The sequence below is a fragment of the Astatotilapia calliptera genome, chromosome 13, assembly GCF_964374335.1.
Source record: "Astatotilapia calliptera chromosome 13, fAstCal68.1, whole genome shotgun sequence".
NCBI classification, from domain to species: domain Eukaryota; kingdom Metazoa; phylum Chordata; class Actinopteri; order Cichliformes; family Cichlidae; genus Astatotilapia; species Astatotilapia calliptera.
Window position 1 is genome coordinate 16,529,923 of NC_137434.1, and position 20,326 is coordinate 16,550,248.

General features: G+C 39.6%; 2 protein-coding genes across 6 annotated transcripts in view; one reads left to right on the forward strand and one right to left on the reverse strand.

The window, feature by feature from the left end:
* The window catches only part of marchf8 (membrane-associated ring finger (C3HC4) 8), a 91,761-nt gene extending 84,370 nt beyond the window's left edge, over positions 1–7,391 (forward strand). For 4 of the 5 annotated variants that reach the window (XM_080288201.1, XM_026190772.2, XM_080288202.1 and 1 more), the window contains 3 exons: positions 136–271; positions 2,294–2,308; positions 4,123–7,391. In XM_080288201.1, coding sequence (XP_080144327.1) covers positions 136–271; positions 2,294–2,308; positions 4,123–4,427 — 456 coding nt within the window. In that variant the 3' untranslated portion in view covers positions 4,428–7,391. The remainder of the gene's footprint in view (positions 1–135; positions 272–2,293; positions 2,309–4,122) is intronic. The other variant, XM_080288203.1, reaches the window with a different exon arrangement.
* Positions 7,392–7,469: 78 nt separating this feature from the next.
* alox5a (arachidonate 5-lipoxygenase a) lies at positions 7,470–20,025 on the reverse strand. The gene is made up of 14 exons (XM_026190769.2): positions 19,467–20,025; positions 18,356–18,554; positions 18,164–18,245; positions 17,952–18,074; positions 17,247–17,353; positions 16,978–17,150; positions 15,851–15,997; positions 15,519–15,722; positions 15,357–15,443; positions 11,542–11,720; positions 11,231–11,352; positions 10,721–10,821; positions 9,403–9,573; positions 7,470–9,193 (listed from the first exon to the last, which is right to left on the reverse strand). Exons 1-14 carry the CDS (start codon positions 19,614–19,616, stop codon positions 9,014–9,016), a joined length of 2,025 nt encoding a protein of 674 aa, XP_026046554.1. The 5' UTR covers positions 19,617–20,025; the 3' UTR covers positions 7,470–9,013.
* Positions 20,026–20,326: the final 301 nt, after the last annotated feature.

Genomic DNA, 20,326 nt, shown 5'->3' on the forward strand with positions numbered 1-20,326 from the left:
ATTAGAGGAATTTGATCTTTGGCTTTAGTTTTCAGCCATAGAGGCTCTGCTTAGTTTGAAAGCATGTTTCTTTTTTTATTTTTATTTTTTTTTAAATGTGTGTGAATATGCTCAAAAGTCTTCCATCTTTGGCAGTGGGAGAAACTACAGATGACGGCGAGCGAGAGAAGAAAGATCATGTGTTCAGTCACCTTCCACATCATCGCCATCACCTGTGTGGTGTGGTCCCTCTACGTTCTCATCGACAGAACAGCAGAGGAAATCAAATCAGGTCAGCACTGACTCTCACGCACACAAACAAACACTAAAACATTAATACAACATCGTCTGTGGTACATGTTTGTTTTGGATGTTATCTATTCATCCACAATTGTCTCAAAGTTGTGACTAGCACTCAAAAATATTCACCTCATTCTTTGACACTTTTAGAGATTGTTTTAGTTTAAGTGAGGCAATTTTTTTTTAAGTGATGCTGTTTTTGTGTGTCGAAGGTTAGTTTGTGGTTAATCTGACTGTAAAAGAAAAACTGTACTCAGCAAAATAACCAGACAGGAATAGTGTGCAAAGTCTGGAATTTTTTTAGCATATATGTGTGATGTGAGTGGTATGACAGCTGTGTGACAGCAGCAGCTAGTATGAGTTTGGCACATGCGTGTTTGTGGCAAAAAATTGGATGCAACAGCTGACTACACATCACACGCAATGCTTTACGTCACTGAAGTGACAAGGATATGGAAATGATTTACCATAGGGTGATTTTTCTTATGAACTTCTTTTTGCAAGCACAGGAGTCGACCACTGTCGGCCACTAGAAAGACGGTACTTGTGCGTTGCCCTTATTTTTCATAGCTCATACAAATTTTTCTTTAAATACTAGTATAGACCCACGCTACACTATTGTTTGGCCTGTCCATATTGTTGTTGGTAAAATTAGAATAACGTGACACTTTAAATGGCTGATTTTATCCCATTGGTGGGTGGTTGCTTGGCAACATGATGACGTTGTAATTTGCCATATATAAGTCGACTTTTAGGAGTATAATTTTTCAATTGATGTAAAATGAAAAGGACAAGATATTTTCTTGAGGTGTCATAGGTACATAAACAAGTGACTTTAGCCTGTTGCTAGGAGGTGCCTGACAACATGATGACATCATAATATTTGAAATAGATAAAAACCTTTAGGCTGTGTGTAGGAGGATTTGGAGGCCTGCTTATTTATCATTATGAAGCACATCTGTCTGTCTATATTTGCTGAATTCAGTCTTTATTGCAGGTTATTTACATATTCAAAGGGCTTCCGCTTCAGACCTGGTAGCTACAGCCTTCTTTTATATACAGTCTATGGACTTAGATAACTTATTATCTAAGGCTAAAAAGGGACCGTTGATCTGAACACATCAAAATGACAAATAAGTGAGTTTGTGGTGCTTATAGTGTGATTTTGTTACTTTTGAGGAAAGCTAACTGGCCACTCATGCTTTATGTAGCTTACAAACATGAGTGGTATTGATCTGAAATACAATTCCTTCAAGGTGTGCAGTTTTCTGAGCACAGCATTTATGTTTACATTTTTATATTTATTGAAAAGGGTGACTGCTTTCTTCCATCGCAATATTTCAGATTTTGCCTCTAGCTTTTTCCAGTTTTATGCGTGTGCCAAACTGGTACCTGCTGCTGGCTATAGTAAAAATGTCCAACAAGCAGGGCTTTATGGTTTTTCATTCAAATCTCAGAATAAGAGGAAAATAACACTGGGCTCCCTGAGCTGCTTCTTACAGCCATAAAAAGTGGGCATCCACTTTGGGCTCCCATCATCAGGGATAAAAATGGAGAATGCTCCTGTAATGGTGACTTGTTGTAGCATCAGCTGGCACTACCTCTGCTGCTACTCATCCCTCCCTGGCATATTTGGCACTTTCAAAACTGTGTACAGATGGAAGAGCAGGCTGTGCCTGTTAAGCCCAACCTGATGATTCAGACTTGCTACAGTCCCTGAGGGCTGTCAGGTCCAGTCACCATGGTGATGCCAAATAGTCCTGCTTGTCTGCTGCCTCACAGAACCACGGCCATTTATTTTTCTTCTAGATTCGCTCTCAAAATAAAAGGAAAGATGGATGTAAACATCTTGACGTTTCTTCTCCATGTATGATTGTGGAACAGAGCTGATGTTGATTGCATGATGAAATTGTGTAAATGTAATATCTGACATCGTTTTTAATTTCTGCCTTTTCTTTCAATCTGTTTGTACGTCTTTTGTAATACATGATACTTACACTCTTTACCCATGCAGCCGGAAGAGTCCCAGGTAAACATTTCAACTTTGACCTTTTGACTTTCACATTGTGTCTTCTCCCTCCCTTCTGTACCAAGTCCTTTTTTCAGCCACTCTTTACGTCCTTTTCATTCCCTTTTCTTCTTTGATATCCGAGTAGAAATAATCGTACTTCATCCTTTAAGGCTGGTTATATTCACACCACCTCCCTGAATGTTTCCGCCTAATGAACACAGACAGACAAAGCTGAGGAACATGCTGTGATTTATTTTCTGTGTTATACTTTGTGGCTGAAGGCTTTGATTAAAATGAACCTCGCTGACATATTCTCACACAACAAATGACACATTAATCGCTTCTCATAATGCTAGATAGAAAGCCCCTGACATCTCTGTCCAGCATAGTTAATACCACACTGGTTATATTATGTTTGCCTTCTTTGAATTGGCATTCCTCATATGAGGCACTTTTATATCTTAAACTAGCTGTTATGGTAGCCAATATGAAGAAACGGATGGGTTTCGGGCATTTTTGAGTACTTTCGCTGCCTCTTATTATTTGTTTTAGAGAGCACTGAGGCTTATTACAAATATTTATATGTACCAGAAATTGCTAATTTATATCCTCTTCTTTGATTTCTGCTTTTTGCAAGGGTGTTATAATTACCCCTGGAGTTACAGAAATGTACTTTGCCTAATTAACTGCATATCACATTAATGCTAAGCGTTTTGCATAGACAGATGCACCTTTTTTGGCAGTGTTTCCACTTTTAAAAGAGTCATTTGTTTGTTCATTTTTTGTACCAAAGGCTCCCAGCCTATCATGAAGTAGAAATGTTGCAGCAGGGTGCCACCATTTATCCCCCTGTTTCTTTGTTTCTGTTCGTCTAATTGGGCAATTCAATTTTGAACACCATGTCTGTAAATTGTGAAAAGTCTGCACTGCAGTATGGATGGGTAATATGGATATAATAATATAAGAGAGTTTCTAAAAAGCAGTCAGCTGAGAGATGTGTATAGGTTGTAGAACCAGATAAGAATTTCAGATCATTTAGTTACTTAAATATCTGAAGTCTCAACAGTGTGGAGGAGATGAGCCATTGCACACGGAGAGCTAGAGAGGGCCGTATAAGGGCTTCAACCCAGGAGCACACCTGGTACCTGCACCTTTTTCTGAGGAGCAACAACTATTGTGGCTACTCATGCTTCCCCTTTTTTGGGGGGTTGACTTGTTTGTTGTTGCCTCTCCATTGCACCTGTTAGTTTCATTTATGCCAGAATAGGTGAAATCACAGTGGTTTCTGCTTCCTTAATTTCCTTCACATTTTTGAGCAGTGTGTAAATTAATGCACAATAAACTAAATGTTAGTGTCAGCTGCCACAATGCAAACAATATAGCATATCTGAAAAGATAACTTAATAATTGACTTTTATCCCATTGACTGGCCCCACCCACATTGCATTACCATAGAAATATGACAGGATGCTCGCTATCTCATGCGTCTCTCCATGCTCAGGACTTTGACTTTAATCCTATACAAATTTGACTTTTAAAAAAAGGCAAATCTCTATCAGTAAATTGTTAAGATCTTGTTTGAAAAAGTAGAGCACACTGGGCAATTTGTAATAATAGTGTCTATTTGCAGTATAGAGGAATGGGAGACACAGTTTCCTGCAGCGGATATCCTCACTGCTAATGCATATTCTAGTTAAAGGATGATCTGTTGAACAATTCACTGAAATGTGATGAATTTGCAGCAGCTTATAAACAGTCTTCTCTGTGTTTGACTTGTCCACTTGTTGATATTTATGTATTTATTTATTTTTTGTCTGTTCTCTGTTCCTCAGGAATCCTGGAATGGCCTTTCTGGACCAAGCTTGTGGTGGTGGCCATCGGATTTACAGGTGGACTGGTTTTCATGTACGTCCAGTGCAAAGTCTACATCCATCTATGGAGGAGACTCAAGGCGTATAACCGGGTCATATATGTGCAGAACCGTCCAGAGACATATAAAAAGTATCCACTGGAGAAGCCCCCCCTAATGGAGCCGAGTCTGGAGAACAAAGAGGCTCTGGCCCCCAATCTGTCAGACACAAACTCCTCCCAGTACACGGAAACAGAGGACTACAGTATGGAGGTGCTTCATGTCTGACAACAGAGTCTGTGCCATTGGTTGTCGTGCACATACTCCACACCCAAACAGGCCCGCAGAGGAGAGGAACAGTCGTGATCGGTCACTGAGGAACAACCGTACCCTTTTCCCTGAAGCCAGAATGACCCACGTCCTCCACTATCACCTTATACTCCCTAAACTCCATCCACAAAGACAGAGAGGCCATGAGCTTCCCTCTGCCTACATTCCTCCTATCACACTGTATTCCTCCCTCCACCTGCATCTTTTCCTTTCCCAGGAACAGACTCTTTACACTAACTTCTGTAAATGTTGGAAGAGGCCTGGTGCAAACCACTCTGTATACACACACACACACACACACACACACACACACACACACACACACACACACAGACTCTTTAATGTACACCTCTGGGAGAGCTGGACTGAAAAGAATGGACTTGCAAAAGGCTCTGGAGGTCTACAGGTCCCCGATGTGTGGTTTGTTTGTGGGTTTTGATCAATCTGTTCTTTTTTTTACCTCCTGTGAGTGTCGGGCTAACCTGCCATGGATCAGTATGTAGCGCCATGCATCAAGATCTCTGGAACATTCCAGATACTGCCATCTCTGCGGTCTGTCAGCTCCACGCGGTCTGGATCCAGCGAGACCTGGATCCGAAGATGCATCAAAGCACTTTTTATTTTTTAGTCCCCAAAGCACATCCCACCCCTTCTTCTCATTGCCCCCTCTTTTTTTTTTTTTCTTGTATCTTGTACGTTGTAAATGGGGGAGAGCAAACAAACTTTTCTTCAAGTGCAACATATGCTTAAAGATTAATCCTTCTGTGGATGACTAAAAGGATTTGGGGTTAAAAAAAATGAGTCATTTGAACGACGTCAGTTGCATAACTTTGATTCAGATGATGGAAAATCTAGCCACTTGACTTCTGTACCCCATGGTGAACTTTCTGAAGGCTTTGAGAATGTAATCTTTTTAAAAATGATTTCAAAAAATTTATAAAATGAAAAAAAAAAATCATTTTTTTACTGGGAAATTGCGCTTTGTCTCGATCATAATGAGGCCCTTCGGGCATAAACAACGTCGCGCTTGTGTTTTGTTTTCTTTGTTTGTTTGTTTTTAATAGGTATTTACAGTTTTTAACATGTTAACTCGCTTGCTTAGCCATGGGACAAGCCTCGAGGAATCCACAGCTGCCTACTTTCAGTTTGTCCACTGAACTTTAACCAAAGGTTTTAACTACAAAAAAGAAACATGCTTTAGCTCCTACCCTGTTTTTTTGCATGGTTACAATCCAGCCACACTTAATCTTTTCACTTAATTAAGCAAGATTAAGGTGGAAGTGTGAAAGGATTCTTAGTGAGCATTTCAGATGAGTACTCGGTGTAAGTGTATTTTATTTGTTTTCGCTCTCTTACATGTTGGTCTACTTTAGTATTCGATCACAAGACAGCCAACTGATTTCTGGCTTAAAAAACACCTTTTTTTGCCACGTTTACTCCACAGTTAAGCATTAAGAATGACTTTGAAGTCAGTGTAACATTTCACTGCTGCTCATTACGTTCAGAAAAACTCAGTTTCTTTTAATAAAATCAATGCAATACAGCTGCTTATTTATGGCTGTGACAGAGTCGATGTGCATCATTGCTTTTTGAGGAGCTGACTGTACCGCCATCTGCTGGTGTTAAAGTGAAGGTGCAGCCTGAGATGGGCAGCGGTTGATTTCTCAGGTTGAAGTGGGTGTTTTTTCTGGGGGGGGCTCACAGTCATTGTAAGTGCGTTTGTCTATGTGAGAGCACAGCAATGCCCAGGCTCATGTTGAGCCTTACAGCCATTCCAGCAACACACACATTTTTCAAAAACTGTATTTGATACCAGTATACTGTCTGTGAACAATGATGGTCCAACAACGTACCTGACAATTACTGCTCAGCAGCAGCAATAAAGCGCTTTGGGTTTTTTTTTGTTTTGTGTTATTTGCATACTGTATTTATGTATATGCCCCACGGAGACTTGAGATCTGGAGTTTAATATAATTTTAATACATAAATGAGCCGAGGGACTTGTTATGTGTCAAGTTGGATTAAGACCTAGTAATGAGAACCATCTCAGATTCTTCAGTACCCGGGAGGCTCAGTGCAATTAGACAGATTTTATTTTTTAAAAAGTGCAATTACCCTTTTGTTGATGTTCTGTTCTGCAATTATGTACCGGTGTTTAAAGTCCAGGATGTCCTCTGGATAGAAAATTACTTTCTTTATATTGTGTTGTATTTATTTTTAACTGAAAACAGCATATTTTTGTTCATTTACACACAAAAAAGACCCTTTCATTAGTGAATTTTATGCAACTTACACTTAATTTTTCTTCCCAGACACTAATAGAAGAAAATTATTTTCAGCCCTTGTTTTGCATGTAGTCATTCAGATAATAGAGTTGCTCAAAGCTTCAGTCCTTTTTTAGTTTTTAAATTGATTGTGGTGTCTTTTTACTTTCTACCCATAGGAGCTGGCTCCTTCAATGAAATATGAGAGGAGTTTTGTTCTAGTGTGATGGCTTTGGATTGTTTCCTCTCTGAACATCTTATCCTCTTTACCGTCTTTGCGTCACTCACCCTTTACGTCCATAATCCCACGGAGCAGAACATCAACTGAGACTCTTCTCAGCCTCACTATTTTAGGCTGTCTGTTGATTACCTGGTGACTAAAATTTGATCATGTCTGGGACTAGTGTAACTTGCATAAAAGCTACATTTGTTTACTACTGACTGGACTTGAACATATATGACTGTTCCCCTGTCTTATACCATTCCGCAAGTCTGTCTGTGAATTTGCTTTGAAATAGTAACTGTAAAGAATTTGGTAAAATGTACTTTTTTGTTTTTATGAAAAATGTTGATGTGCTTTCAGTTAATTTCCCACGTTTGAACAAAATATGTAGTAATTAAAAGAACAACCAAATAAAAAATTAAGTGACTTTTAAAACTTTGTGACTTTTAAAAAAAAAAAACAAGCAGGGACAAATACAGTCTTAATGGATAATTAAAAACATTTCAAAGGGCGTTGCGCTGTAGCACTTTAATTTATTTTCACCCAAATAAGCTGCAAATCATTTTGAAATCAGCTCTTTAGCCAGAAGCTGTAATGCCAGCGACAGAAACGTTCAGCTCGCCGCTCAATGATCTTGCCCTAAAACTTTTCTATGACAGAAATACAAACTTCACATTCAGCATATAGCAGAAAACACGGTTTGTCACCTTCTCTCAACCTCTTAAGTAATTGTTATGCAAGGGCAAGATGAGGAAAGACACCATCGTTTGAGTGAATGAAGGCAACACAATATGTACCCGTGGATCTTTAAAAAATAACTCTCAAAAACTTTTTTTTTGTGATTGAAAAAGGTAAACTTTCACATATTCTATATTAATCACACACTAATTCTCACAAATTAGAATATTGCTTGCATAAATTACTATTCAAACATAATGATTAAACAACATATCTTCGGCGGTGTAGTTCTACTGCTGATTGGTCAGTTGTCCAGATGAAGATTGCCAACACCCTCCTAAAGGAGAGCCACACTGCTGAAAAGGCTGGCTGCTCACAGACGCTGTATCAAAGCATAACAGCAGGAAGTTGACTGGACAGGGAAAAGGTGCACAAGCAGCAGCCTTGAGAGGATTATCAGGAGAAGTCGATTCAAGAATTTGGGAGAACTTCACAAGGACTGCAGGAGAGACATCCTTAGGAAAGGACCCACATCCGTAACATCAGGTCATTCCTGTCAGAAGCATCTTACATGAGCTAAGGAGAGAAGGAAGTGAACTGCTGCTTATTTCAGATGAAGTACATTTTCTATCAAAGTACGAGACTGGAGAGGCACAGGTGTTTGAATTCTAGTGTGAACTTTCTGGAATCTGTGATGATGCGAGGTGCTGGTTGTTACTGGTGGTTGGTCCACTGAGATTCATCAAGTCCAAAGTCAACACAGGCATCTACCAGGATACTTTAGAGCTTCACGTTTCCTTTTGCTGAGAGGCTTTATGGAGATACTGATTTCATTTTCCGGCATGAAGCTTAGCATCTGCCCACAGTGCCAAAATAATTACCAGATGTTTTTTCTGACCATATTATTATTATTATTGTGTTTGATTGGCCAACCAGCTCACCTGACCTGGACTACAGAGAGAATGTGTGGGGTATATAGTCACAGTTAGATGAGAAACACCGGACTCAAAAAGGAACACAAGCTAAAAGCTGCTGTCAAAAACACCTCAGCAATTTTGATTCATTTCAGGAAATATTCAAATAATTTGGGACCCTGGATTTTTGACCATAACCAGCATAATTAAAGCGTTTTTTTAATGTTCACTTTACGTATAATGAATGTAGATTATATGAAAGTTTATCTTCTTGAATTATTACAATAAAAACCTTCAAAATATTCCGATTTTTCAAGATGCACAAGATTAAAAAGAAACCGCTTCCACAGAAATATCCCAATCATAGGTAACATAGAGCATATCTGGACAGCTCGGTAACATCATCAATCTTCAATCTGTATGTATAAGTATGAGCCTCTCCACTAAATTAGTCTTGTTGAATTCTCAAACTGCAACACTGTTTGGGATTTTGTCAGGAGACATGTTGTAGTATGGTAGCTTCTTTCCCTCATTCCTCTTCTTGATGGAGCTGGTTATCTCTGCCAGCTCCTTCCTGAACTTTGCCATGGCATCCTTCACCGGTTTCTCTGTGAAGTGCTCATCAGGATACATTCCCAGGTACAACTGCAGAAAGAGTGAGATGTGATAGGTTTTTTAGCCTGGAGGAAGGCCACAAGGAAAAAGGAAGGAAAAAAGAAGTACATTCTGAAGCAGAGGAGAGCATCTTGGGAAATGAGAAATGTACCAAATGTATCAAACTTTTGATTGTTTTGGAGGTGTGTCTGTGCTGAGATTTGAAAGTGTTCGAACGGTTGTCTGTGTGCTTTTCCTACTTCATTCTCTTGGTATTGGCTGAGGGCCCAGACGGCCCCCAGGTGCCAGCTGGAGCGCCCGCGATCAGGAAGGCTCTCAACGATCAAATTCACATTGGCCAGACCTTTCTTGTTGGGTGGGGGTTTCCGCATGGTAGATGGAGCATTGGGGATCCAGGAACACCAGTCATACTACACAATGTACACAAAGATACAGTGTGTGCATTTACCCAAGTGCTGTACAACAGTACAAGTCTGATGTTAAAGAATAAATATTAAAGAATAAATATATATTCTTAGTACTTATTTTCTGATTATATTGTTTTATGTACTTTAATAATAAAGGCCTGTATAAAGCAGGGCCAGCTTTGAAGAATATAAAGAACCAGATTTAATACCGAGCAAAATCTTTCACCTTCTTCTGCTTTCTAATTTTACTTTTAGATTTCATAAGAAAATACTGCACCGCATATTACATGTGGAATTAATAGCTGCATAAAAGGTTTAAGATTTTATATTAAACAGACTTTTTGTAGGCAGACCCCATACAAATATAAATATACATATATAAAATACTGAAAACACATGGATGACAAGAGAATAAAGGGAGTTATAGGTTCAATTACCATGTAAAACATAATTCTCTCAGGGTGAAGTTACTGCCACATGTCCCCTGACAAAAGCCACATTCACTCACAGATTCATAGCTTTACTGTATCTATCACACACACACACACACACACACACACACACACACACACACACACACACACAGTGGATGCAGTATCATGCCAAATGATTAGCAGAAGCCAGGGATCGAACTGCCGACCTTATGTGACCTTTAGTTCTCTTGGCTGCCCACTCTCTTAGGATAGCTTAAGCTTAAATATTATTGATAGATAGAATTATTTCGAACATGCAAATATAACTGAAATAACAAGAGAAATAAAAAACAAAACTTCAAAAAAAAAATCATCAAGTTTTCATGTCTATATCTATGTCTACAGAATGTGTGTGCTCGAAATGTGTGTGCTTGTTAATGTTGTTGTGTTTATTGGGCGTTATTTTTTACCAAAAAGAGTAACAACCACTGCTGTAGGAAACGTAGTCACCACTAGTTTCACCTCAATCGGCTGCAGCAGGAAAACTTTGCTGCGGGTTTTAAATGCACACACTGATGCTTCAGTAGGAACAGTGTACAAAAACGTTTTTCTGTATTAATGAAACTTCTGCAGTAGCAAGTGTTTTTTTCTAATATTTCTGACATTTTTTACTTTAAGTAGGTACTTTTTGACTTAAAAATCAATGAATTTCCACTTCTAGACACGCCTCCATTTACCTGTCCGAAGTTGACAGCTGCATGCTGGGCTGAGGCAGTGAAGATAATAACGGTCAGGTACTCTATCAGTTCCTCGCGTGTCTTCACGGACTTGGGAAACTCTATGCACGAAAGTGGGAACATAGAATCGACAAAATGAGCTCCAAGCTTTTTTCTTTCTTTTTTTTTCCACCGCTTTTTTCTTTTGCAAGTCTATCTCTGCACATTGCACTCAGAATAGACAAGCGTGGTGAAATGCAGAAGCATTACAACATCAGGACTCAGGGAGTGACACAATCAGACTGCTGTGGCTTCCCTCCTTCACCCTTAAACTATTCATCCATAAGAGAGCAGATTTGAATTCATAATGCTGTCTGTTTCCTGTCATACCCGTCTTCCAGAAAACACCAGAGTAGGAGAGCAAGCATCTTTTCTCCTTGAGAAAAAGTCTGAATGGATGGTTGGGTGGTGTATTTTGCTCGATGCTGCATTAGCAAAAGAAACCTCACGCAAAACAACTCCTCTACCTACCGCAGTAATCCAGGTCCTGCATACCGAAGCTGCACACATCTTTAACAAAGGCCTGGATTTCTTCATCTCCCTGCACGCTCTCATCGCTTGTGTAATAAATATTCACAACATCAGACACAAACCTGTGGGGAAGAAAACGGATGTCATGTCACGTACAGAGGGAAAAAAATGCTGTAACTTCTCTTATTTGAAGCACACACACACACAAGGGTAGAAATCTTCCTACACCTCTCGCTGTTTGTTCTTTCTTACAACTGCCCTCACTCCTTTCTCAGTGCTCTGTGCTAAAACTTTAAAAAGTCATTCCTCACCTCTTGGTAGCCTCCCACACCTTGTAGCCATCATCCCTGTAGAAGTAGGTGGGCAGTTCCTCCTTACTGTCCACACCACGGGACTTGATCAAATCAGGGAAGCACAGAGACCTGAAGGTCAAAGTCTTCACAGCCCTCTGAACCATCTGGACGTGACCGCCTCCGCCTGTTGCATTCGCCTTTATGAGGATGCAGAACATCATCCTTATTTAAACTGAAGCAAATTTAACTTTCAGTCTTCAATAGGAATGCACTTTTGCTAAATTCCCTACTTCATTATTTCACTATGTTAGTTAGATTTTTGTTTGCTAAGCTAAGCCTCAGTGTTTTGCGAATAAAGGAAGATCCAGTTAAGTTTGTTTGTTGAGAGACTGGGTTTGCTTTCAGAGGGGCTTGAAAGCCTTTAAATACCATAGGAACCACAAATAGACCAGCAGTCTGAGAGCAAAGTGGTCTATACAGTACTACGAGATCTCTGAGATAAGATGACGCCTGATTATTCAAGACCTTTTATGTGAAGGCAAGGACATTAAATTGAGTTCTGGATTTACCAGGGAGCCAATGAAGAGAAGCCAATATGTGGGAAATATGCTATCTCTTTCTAGCCTTTGTTGGCTTTTCTGGGAGTTTTTAGGACATCATGATAGGAATCAGTTACAATAGTGCAGGCTGGAAGTAATAAATGCATGAACTAGTTTTTCAGCATCACTCCAAAACAGGATGTTTTTTTATTTTAGAGATGTTGTGCACAAGAAAGCAGTCCTAAATATTTGTATAATATGTGCACTGGTGGACAGAAATGACACCAAGATTCCTCACTGGAGGCCAAAATAATGTCATCCAGATTAAGTAAAGGGTATTAGGGCCAATTACAATGACCCCTGTTTTATCTGAATATAGAGGCAGTAATTTAGAGGTCATCCAGGTCTTTAAATCTTTAAGACTGTCAGGTGCTGGGGCTGTGACCCAGCATTTTGAGTCACCTGTGTGATTTATATTCTTATATTGTATTGAATATATGCTTAGTTCTTGTGTTGTCATTATTAGTTAGGATTTAGCTGAGTTTTATTCTAGTTTAGGTTTCTATGCCCCCTTCTGTGAGTCTGTTCTTGTCTTCTGTGTTAGTTGTCAGGTCTACGTCTTGTCATGTTTACTGTTTATTTTGAAAGTCTTGTGTCCATGTTCCATGTATTTTGTTTTACTTCCCCTGTGGTGTCACGATGTTCATCTGTGTCAGGTGTATCCTCATGTATTTCCACTTCCCCTGATCACCTCCTGTGTGTATTTAGTCTGTCTATTGTCATTCTGTCTTTGTCAGGTCGTCTGTTTATTTTCCCTCCTCAGTACTGTCTCCTCCTGTGTTCTGCATTTGGGTCCATTCCATTAATACACCGGCGAATATCGCCGTGAGAAAGACATTCCTCCAGTTTACCTAATTAGTGTGTTATCTGGCTTCACGAATAGAGTTGCGTGCTATGCATGCTATGCCTTTGAATGATACTGCATAAGGGAATACAATATTATGGTCAGCAGTATCAAACGCTGCACTGAAGTCTAGCTGTACAAGCACAGAGAGGAGTCCACTGTCAGAGACCATAAAAAAATCGGCTTTGATCTTCACTAAAGCCATTTCTGTGCTGTGATGAGCACAAAAATTACTCTGCAGACGATTAGTTAGTTGTAATAGCCCAGTTAGCTGCTGGCAGAGGTGGGACCAAGTCATTGTTTTGCAAGTCTCAAGTAAGTCTCAAGTCTTTATCCTCAAGTCTCAAGTCAAGTCTCAAGTAATGTCAGGCAAGTCAGAGTCGAGTCTCAAGTCACTGGTGTAAAAGTCCGAGTCAAGTCACAAGTCTGAAACTTTGAATTTCAAGTCCTTTCGAGTCTTTAAAAAAAAAAAAAACGAAAAAATAATGTTGCAGTTATATGCTAAATGTAAATATTAGACCATGTAATTTTAAAATCTGTGTTTTTCTCAACACATGACAAAATAGTGAACTTAGAAAATATACACAAATTGTGAAATTGCACCTCTTTAAAATGCAGCTCAATTAAACCTAGCTCCAAGAATAATTTTCACCGACAGTTCTGAGATAAGCTGCATGTTATTCTTGGATGCGGTTGTAGGACCAGCTTTAAAATCGCATGACAAAAATATCATACACATTAAAAAGAACTGCATCACCAACGTAGCCTGGACAACATTTGCTAGTTAGATGAAGTCAGCTATCTCATCGTAGCATATTTATATGTATATTTATAATCATACGCTTCTTGGAGTGAGTGCATACACTCATGAAGTTTAGTAACTTCCGGTCACTGCAACAAGCCCAGGTACAGTTTACCGACGGATGGGTGCAGGACCTTGAAATGCACCGAGTAGAACGAAAGACCATCGTACGTATCATAAGTTTACCAGTCTCACAAATCGTCGTCATAAATATACATTCGTTAACCGTTTATTAATAGGACCTTTGAGCTCAACGGTAATTAATTAGCAGTGGAAATAATTTCTGGTAGCATCACAGAAATGTAGCAGTGACAACAATATTGTATGCTGTAATCGTACTGGACAATTAGTGATACAAAAAACCTGTTTTATCCTGTGAATAAAAGCATATGTTTTTGTCAATGTACCATAATAACAGAAGCGAAACGCAATATTGTGTCAGGACAATTCACTATTTATGCACAATAAATAAAGGAGCATAGCGCGACAATTTCTGTTCAGCGCCAGACTTGCTTGTAACCTATATCACCAATTATGTTATGAAAATGACGTATTAACTACTAAAAAACACTGACCTTCGTGTAAATGCTTGGAGCAGACTAACCTGTGAGCTGGAGGGTTCTGGGATGTTATATTTGATCTTTGAATGGCTGCAATCCAGGCCATCCGTCGCATCTTTGTTACTTTGGAAACATGGCTTGAACAATTTCTCTTCAACGACGTAATCCGATAACAACCGATCTCTTTACCCGTCGGCTTCCCGTGGCTGTCATGCGACCGGCTATTGCAGTTAATAATACAACAGCTTCTTGACATTTTTGTGTTTCTTTTTATCGCTGTGTAACTGATTTTAATTGAAAGCCTGCGTGCGCTAGTACCGCTTGCCACGAGTTCCCAGAATCCTTTGCGGTTCTACCCGTGAATGACGTCACATTTTCAATCTCTATATAATATGCATGTTAAATTTTATATTTGGGGTAAAATATCAAGTCTTTTCAAGTAAACCGGTTCAAGTCCAATTCAAGTCCCAAGTCATTGGTGTAAAAGTCCAAGTCAAGTCACAAGTCTTAGAACATTTTTTCAAGTCAAGTCTAAAGTCATAAAATTAATGACTCGAGTCTGACTCGAGTCCAAGTCATGTGACTCGAGTCCACACCTCTGGCTGCTGGCCCATAATTATCCAAGACAGCTGGATCAAGTGACAAATCACAGCTTTGTAAGTAATGGCTTAATTACTACAACCTTAAAGGGCTGTAGTACACAGCCCATTAATAAAGATCAATTGATCATATTTGAGATTGAAGCATTAAATGATGGTAGGGCTTCTTTGAGCATTCTTGTATGAATTGGATCTAATAGACACGCCGATGGTTTGGAGAAGGTAATTATTGAAGTTAACTCAGAAAGATCAATCAGAGAGAATGAGTCTAAATAAATATCAATAATATGTTAAGCAGCTGTACGTAATGATGTGTCTGAGAGAAGGTTATGAGTATTTTTTTCCTCTAATGGTTAAAATTTAATTTGTGAAGAAATGAATGAATTCATTATTCATTAAGGTTAAAGGAATGATTATCCACAAACTCGCCTTGTCGAAGATGCCGCACTCACAGATGAGCTGCTCTCGAGCCTTGGTATTGATTGCGATGGTAAAACGAATGTGTGGGATGAGTAGCTGGGAGAAGGATGGACAACCAGTAAACCAAGGAATCAATAAGTCATAACATTTAATAATAAGCTGGAGTTTTACCTTAAATGCAGGGTGAACAGCAGGAAGCTGCCTGAACATGGCAATACCAAACACCTCTGTCATCAGATGTGTCCGGAGCAGGTGTGTGATTGTCTGGTGGTGGTGGAAGTCACTGGAGCGGACCCAGATCTTAGCCAGCAGCCAGTCGTACTGACCGTCAGTTGGCAGGAAGATGGGGTTGTCTTCACCTGGAACCTGGCCAAGCTGAAAAAGACCAGCGTGGAATGAAAAAGCAAGAGTTTCAGTCAAACTGAAATTTCAGCTGCATGAAGAAATGGTCGCCTGTTAAAAACAACGTAACACACAACTGCTGCTGTTGAGCATCTTTTTACCTGTATGGCTATGGGCATGATCTTGTTCTGAGCATTCTTGTATAGCAAACAGATCGGAGCTGCCAGGTACTGCAGTGTGCAGGGGTCTGTGGAGTTTGGAGTGATGCCGTCTAGCACCTCGTAGTCTACTATGTAGATGTTACCTGCCTGGAGTGAGAACACCAGTTTATTTTTTGGTTATAAGATTGGGCAAACCTGCAGTCAGCTGAGACTAAAGAAGTCACTTGGATGAGTGACGAAATGTTTCTCCCACTAAAAACGTCCAGATGAACAGAATCAGCTTTTGGAGAACACCAGTTTATATTATGCATTAGTTCCCAAAGTGTAGGGCGCGCCTCCTTGGACACTGCTAGCATAATGGACAGGTTTTTTGATGGGGCTCCCACACAAACGCAAACCAGAGGCTGAAGCATCGCCAGATATGCTTCCAAACCCAAGACTAGAACAGCAGCTGTCGTGCCAAGGTAGGTATCCCCGACAGAATTAGTTTCCCCTGCGTCAGGAACACACGTTGGGCTCTCCAAATCAGGGACAAACAGTATCCCACATTCTTGATTTTTAGTTCACGAACGCTTCTTATAACGACTAACTATTCCTGAAACTTTGGAGGTTTTAGCTCTTTATACAGTAAAGTTACAGGAGAATAAAAATAATTATCAGGAAAAATGTCCTTCGTTTGTTAAAACAATCCCATCCGATACCACGTGAATAAACATAATTTTCTGTTGTAGCCCTCAAACTGAATGGTAATGTAACGACACTCACTTTTCACTTTTTCACAAAACTAAAACATAGTTGTTTATGTTTTTAAACCCATTTTGCACAGAGAGACATTTTTTGAAAAATGTATTGACATCAGCGTTGAATATTCTTACACAGTCAAAAAAAATAGACATAAAATAATAACACAATAAAGACGGTTCGTTTTTCTGTTATTCAAAAGGGGGTAGTGGTTTATTTTATTATTTCTTGTAAAATAAAGGGGGGGCTGGCAAAAAAAAAGTTTGGGAACCACTGCATTAGCGGGAGATTTAAAGAGAGCTGTAGCTGCTGTCAACATAAACCTGACAAATTTTTCACACTGATAAATCCACTACATTCAGAGAAACAAACATAGCCATGTGTACCTCTATTTCCTCCTCCAGGGTGAGCTCCCTCTCCAGGCTGACAGCAACCATCTCATGAGTGACGGGAAACTTGTCAGGGAGCTTCTTGCACTTCCGGATCAGTACAGGGTTGCAACCATTCAGAAACTGGTATCCAAACATGAAATCCTCTTTCCAGTGTTGCATCACATACTCTGAATATTATATCATGTCAGAATCTCAGAGGAAATATCTAAAATATTTAATGTGATATAAGTATGTTTGTATAATGTAGTGTAGATGAAGCTGACCTGAAATGGTGTTTTTGATTCTCACAAAGATTTTCTCAAAGTCAGAGAAGTCACTCCAGGAGGACTGGAACATGTGCATGAACTGGTTCACAAACAGGTTCTCTATTCTGGAAAATCATCATCGTAATCACAATCACCGTTATGCACAACATTCAAGAAAACCAAAGAATCTGAAATTGGATGTATTTTGGAGCAAAGAATCAAAGAAACACTGCTGTTAAAATAATTTCAGGAAAAGAAAACGACGTCTGATGATGCAGCAATGCTCACTTTTTGACGTTACTTCTGTCCACAAAGCTGCAGCATTTCTGAAGAAACAACTGGAGCTCAAAATGGATAACTGGTTTAGCCATTCGATTATAATATTAGCATGAGTATTTTTGTTCACCCTGCTCGTGACGCAAACAGTTGTGTTTTGGATCTGTTTTGTGTTTGCATCTACTCGCAAGCTCACACGTCTGCCTACAAGCGCAATGCAAATGTCTCCGGTGATAAACAGACAATGACACCACTGTTTATGTTTTGGGGTTTTTTCCTGGTTAGCCCTGAGTACAGAAAATAAAGAGCATATCATCAGGCATCAGCCCATCGTTTGATTCTGAATGCTTTGCATTAAACAGGGGTTAAAACTCCACTGACTCCCTCTGTGCTGTATACTGAGGGACTCGTTCACCTTTGCAGGCAGTTGTAAGTGGGGTCACTTACGCCTTGCTGTAGTTCAGTATGAAGTCCACTCCTTTCTCACTGTCAAACTGGATGTCCCGGGGCAAATCCTTGTGTCTGTTAGCATCTATACTCATAGGAAAGCCTGGCTGCCACTCTCTCCATCTGTAAAATGCAGCAGTGTTGTTAGAAAACATCCTCATCAGCCTGCCTGTACCTCACAATAACAAGCTGGAGATGCAGCGCAAACTTGCCTGTAGGTTTTTCTCCTCCCGTCCAGCTCTTTCTGTCTGTGCTGCTTGACCAGACTGGTCTTATCATCCTGAGGCAGATGTGCTACAAGAGAAAGAAAAAGTGTGGAACTCGTTTTTCCACTGCAGGTTGACAGATGAACAAGACAAAACATGTGATTTGTGTGGCAAACAAACAAAACAAGAGATGACTACCTCGTCCATCTCGGAGCACCACTTCCTTGTCATTCACCAGCCAACAAAAGCAGGGGAACTCTAAGTAGTCTCCAGATGGGGTCTTGACAGTGATGTACCTGCAGTACCAGTCGTCTTGCACCCAGTACTTCTTCTTCTCAATCTTCACCAAGACGATATCACCCAGGTTCTCCCCAACTCTCACCTCATAGGAGTCCACCTGAAACGTGGTCAACATCTACCGTCAAAAGTGAATGCTGAAAACTGCCAGTTTATTATTAAATGGGGGAAAAAGAAATTTCTAAGCATATAATATGGGACATTTTTAAGTAAAAAAACAAAATAGAAGCATATGCATGTTTGTAAGTGGGTTGAATCTATAATCTGTAAACAAAATAGAAAAACCTTTTTAATATATTATTTGAACTGAAAATTAAATCTAAGCAATCTAAGAAATTAGAAATGAGTAAATTTAACATTTATAATATAAAATTCACTTTCTGTAATTTCCCATTGTTTAATTTATACCCATAGATTTACCACAATCAACTGTAACATTAAAACCACCCCCCTGATAGTGCATAATGCCCCCCTACTGCTGCCAAAACAGGTCAGATTAATCAAAGCGCACAGGGCCTCTGAGCTCTTAAAATGGCTGTTTGGCACAGAGGTGTTGGCAGAAGGTGACCTCAGTCCTGTGGGGCCTTTTGTTTTGTACTGAAAGTAATTCTAATTTTGAAAGGTGCTACTTTAATAACCTACTGATCATCTCATCGGGTTATAAAAGTGGCTCCGTTTCCGTCACTGCACACAGCAAAATCTCCAGTGTTAAATTAACACTAGAGAGTGTCTATATGGGTCCACTCTGAGTGTTAAATACAACACTGTTGGGTGTTAAATGAACACTTTTGACAGTGTTATATGTTTAAAAGCAACCCAGTTAGTTTTGAAGATTAACAATGACTAACACTGAGCAGTGCTGATTTTCTAACACTGGAATATTTCTAACATTTTGAGTTATTTTCCAGTGTTAGAAAATCAACCATACAGTTATCAGCTGTTTGTGATCATCATCCATGAATATAAAATAAAAATAAAACAGTCATCTTCGCAGCAGTTTTTCATCACTTACCGCTCCTCTCTCAAAGTCATTGTAAAGAGGTTTGTCCAGGAGCGTTCTCTCGCTGCACCCCTCCGTGCCCACAAGTGTAATATAGATGTAATCATCAGTCCCCGCAAACCACTGGTTCCCTGTGGCAATTGTAACTGTATAAGAAGGCATGACGACCACACAGGACGTAAAGAACTCCAGCAATGTCCCAACAACGTCTGAAGGTGAAGAAATCTGCAGTAAATCTCTTCTATTATCACCTACGAGAGGTTGAATCTGAGATGTTTAGCAGCCGTTGGTTCCCCTTCTTGCCTAAAAGCTTTTCTTCGGTGATGTAAACTTCGCACTTGTTGCTACAACTCAAGCATCAAGATATTGTATAATCATGTGACAGGGGGAGGTGCATGACGAGAACTAACTGACCTCCCTGTGATGTGACTGACTGCCACGCTTTGACTTGAAATGAGGTCAAAATATAATATAGCCGTCCTTCCTCTGTTATTGTAGGTGTTTTAAGGCCTACAGACATAAATGTGGACACAAGAAAAGGTGTCTTATTCCAGAAACAGGTATCAAATTAAACTTTCTTTCTTTTAAACCTTCCTTTGTCTGCAGACAAAGGAGTTTTTTTTAATATGTATATAAGGGACAGCATCTCTGATTTTGGAATTCCTTTAGGAAAACAGAGACGAGCACGACAACCTACATTAAAACACTAACTGACTTTAACTAATTTGATGTGAAACTGTATCAAAAAACATATGAGTCTCTATTAGGTGTATCTTTTGCATCTGTGTCTCATTTACAAATCAAATCACTAGGTGCCATGGGACAACAGTGGATGGTAGTTTTAGTAAAATAAATGCAAATGCATCAGCGAG

Excerpts from the sequence above, each read along its gene's own strand:
- alox5a (XM_026190769.2), bottom strand. The coding sequence starts at position 19,616 with ATGCCTTCTTATACAGTTACAATTGCCACAGGGAACCAGTGGTTTGCG. Across the intron at positions 18,075-18,163 it reads GGGAGGAGAAAAACCTACAG|ATGGAGAGAGTGGCAGCCAG; the intron begins GCAAGTTTGCGC and ends TGCATTTTACAG. Across the intron at positions 15,723-15,850 it reads TCATGCCCATAGCCATACAG|CTTGGCCAGGTTCCAGGTGA; the intron begins GTAAAAAGATGC and ends GGTCTTTTTCAG.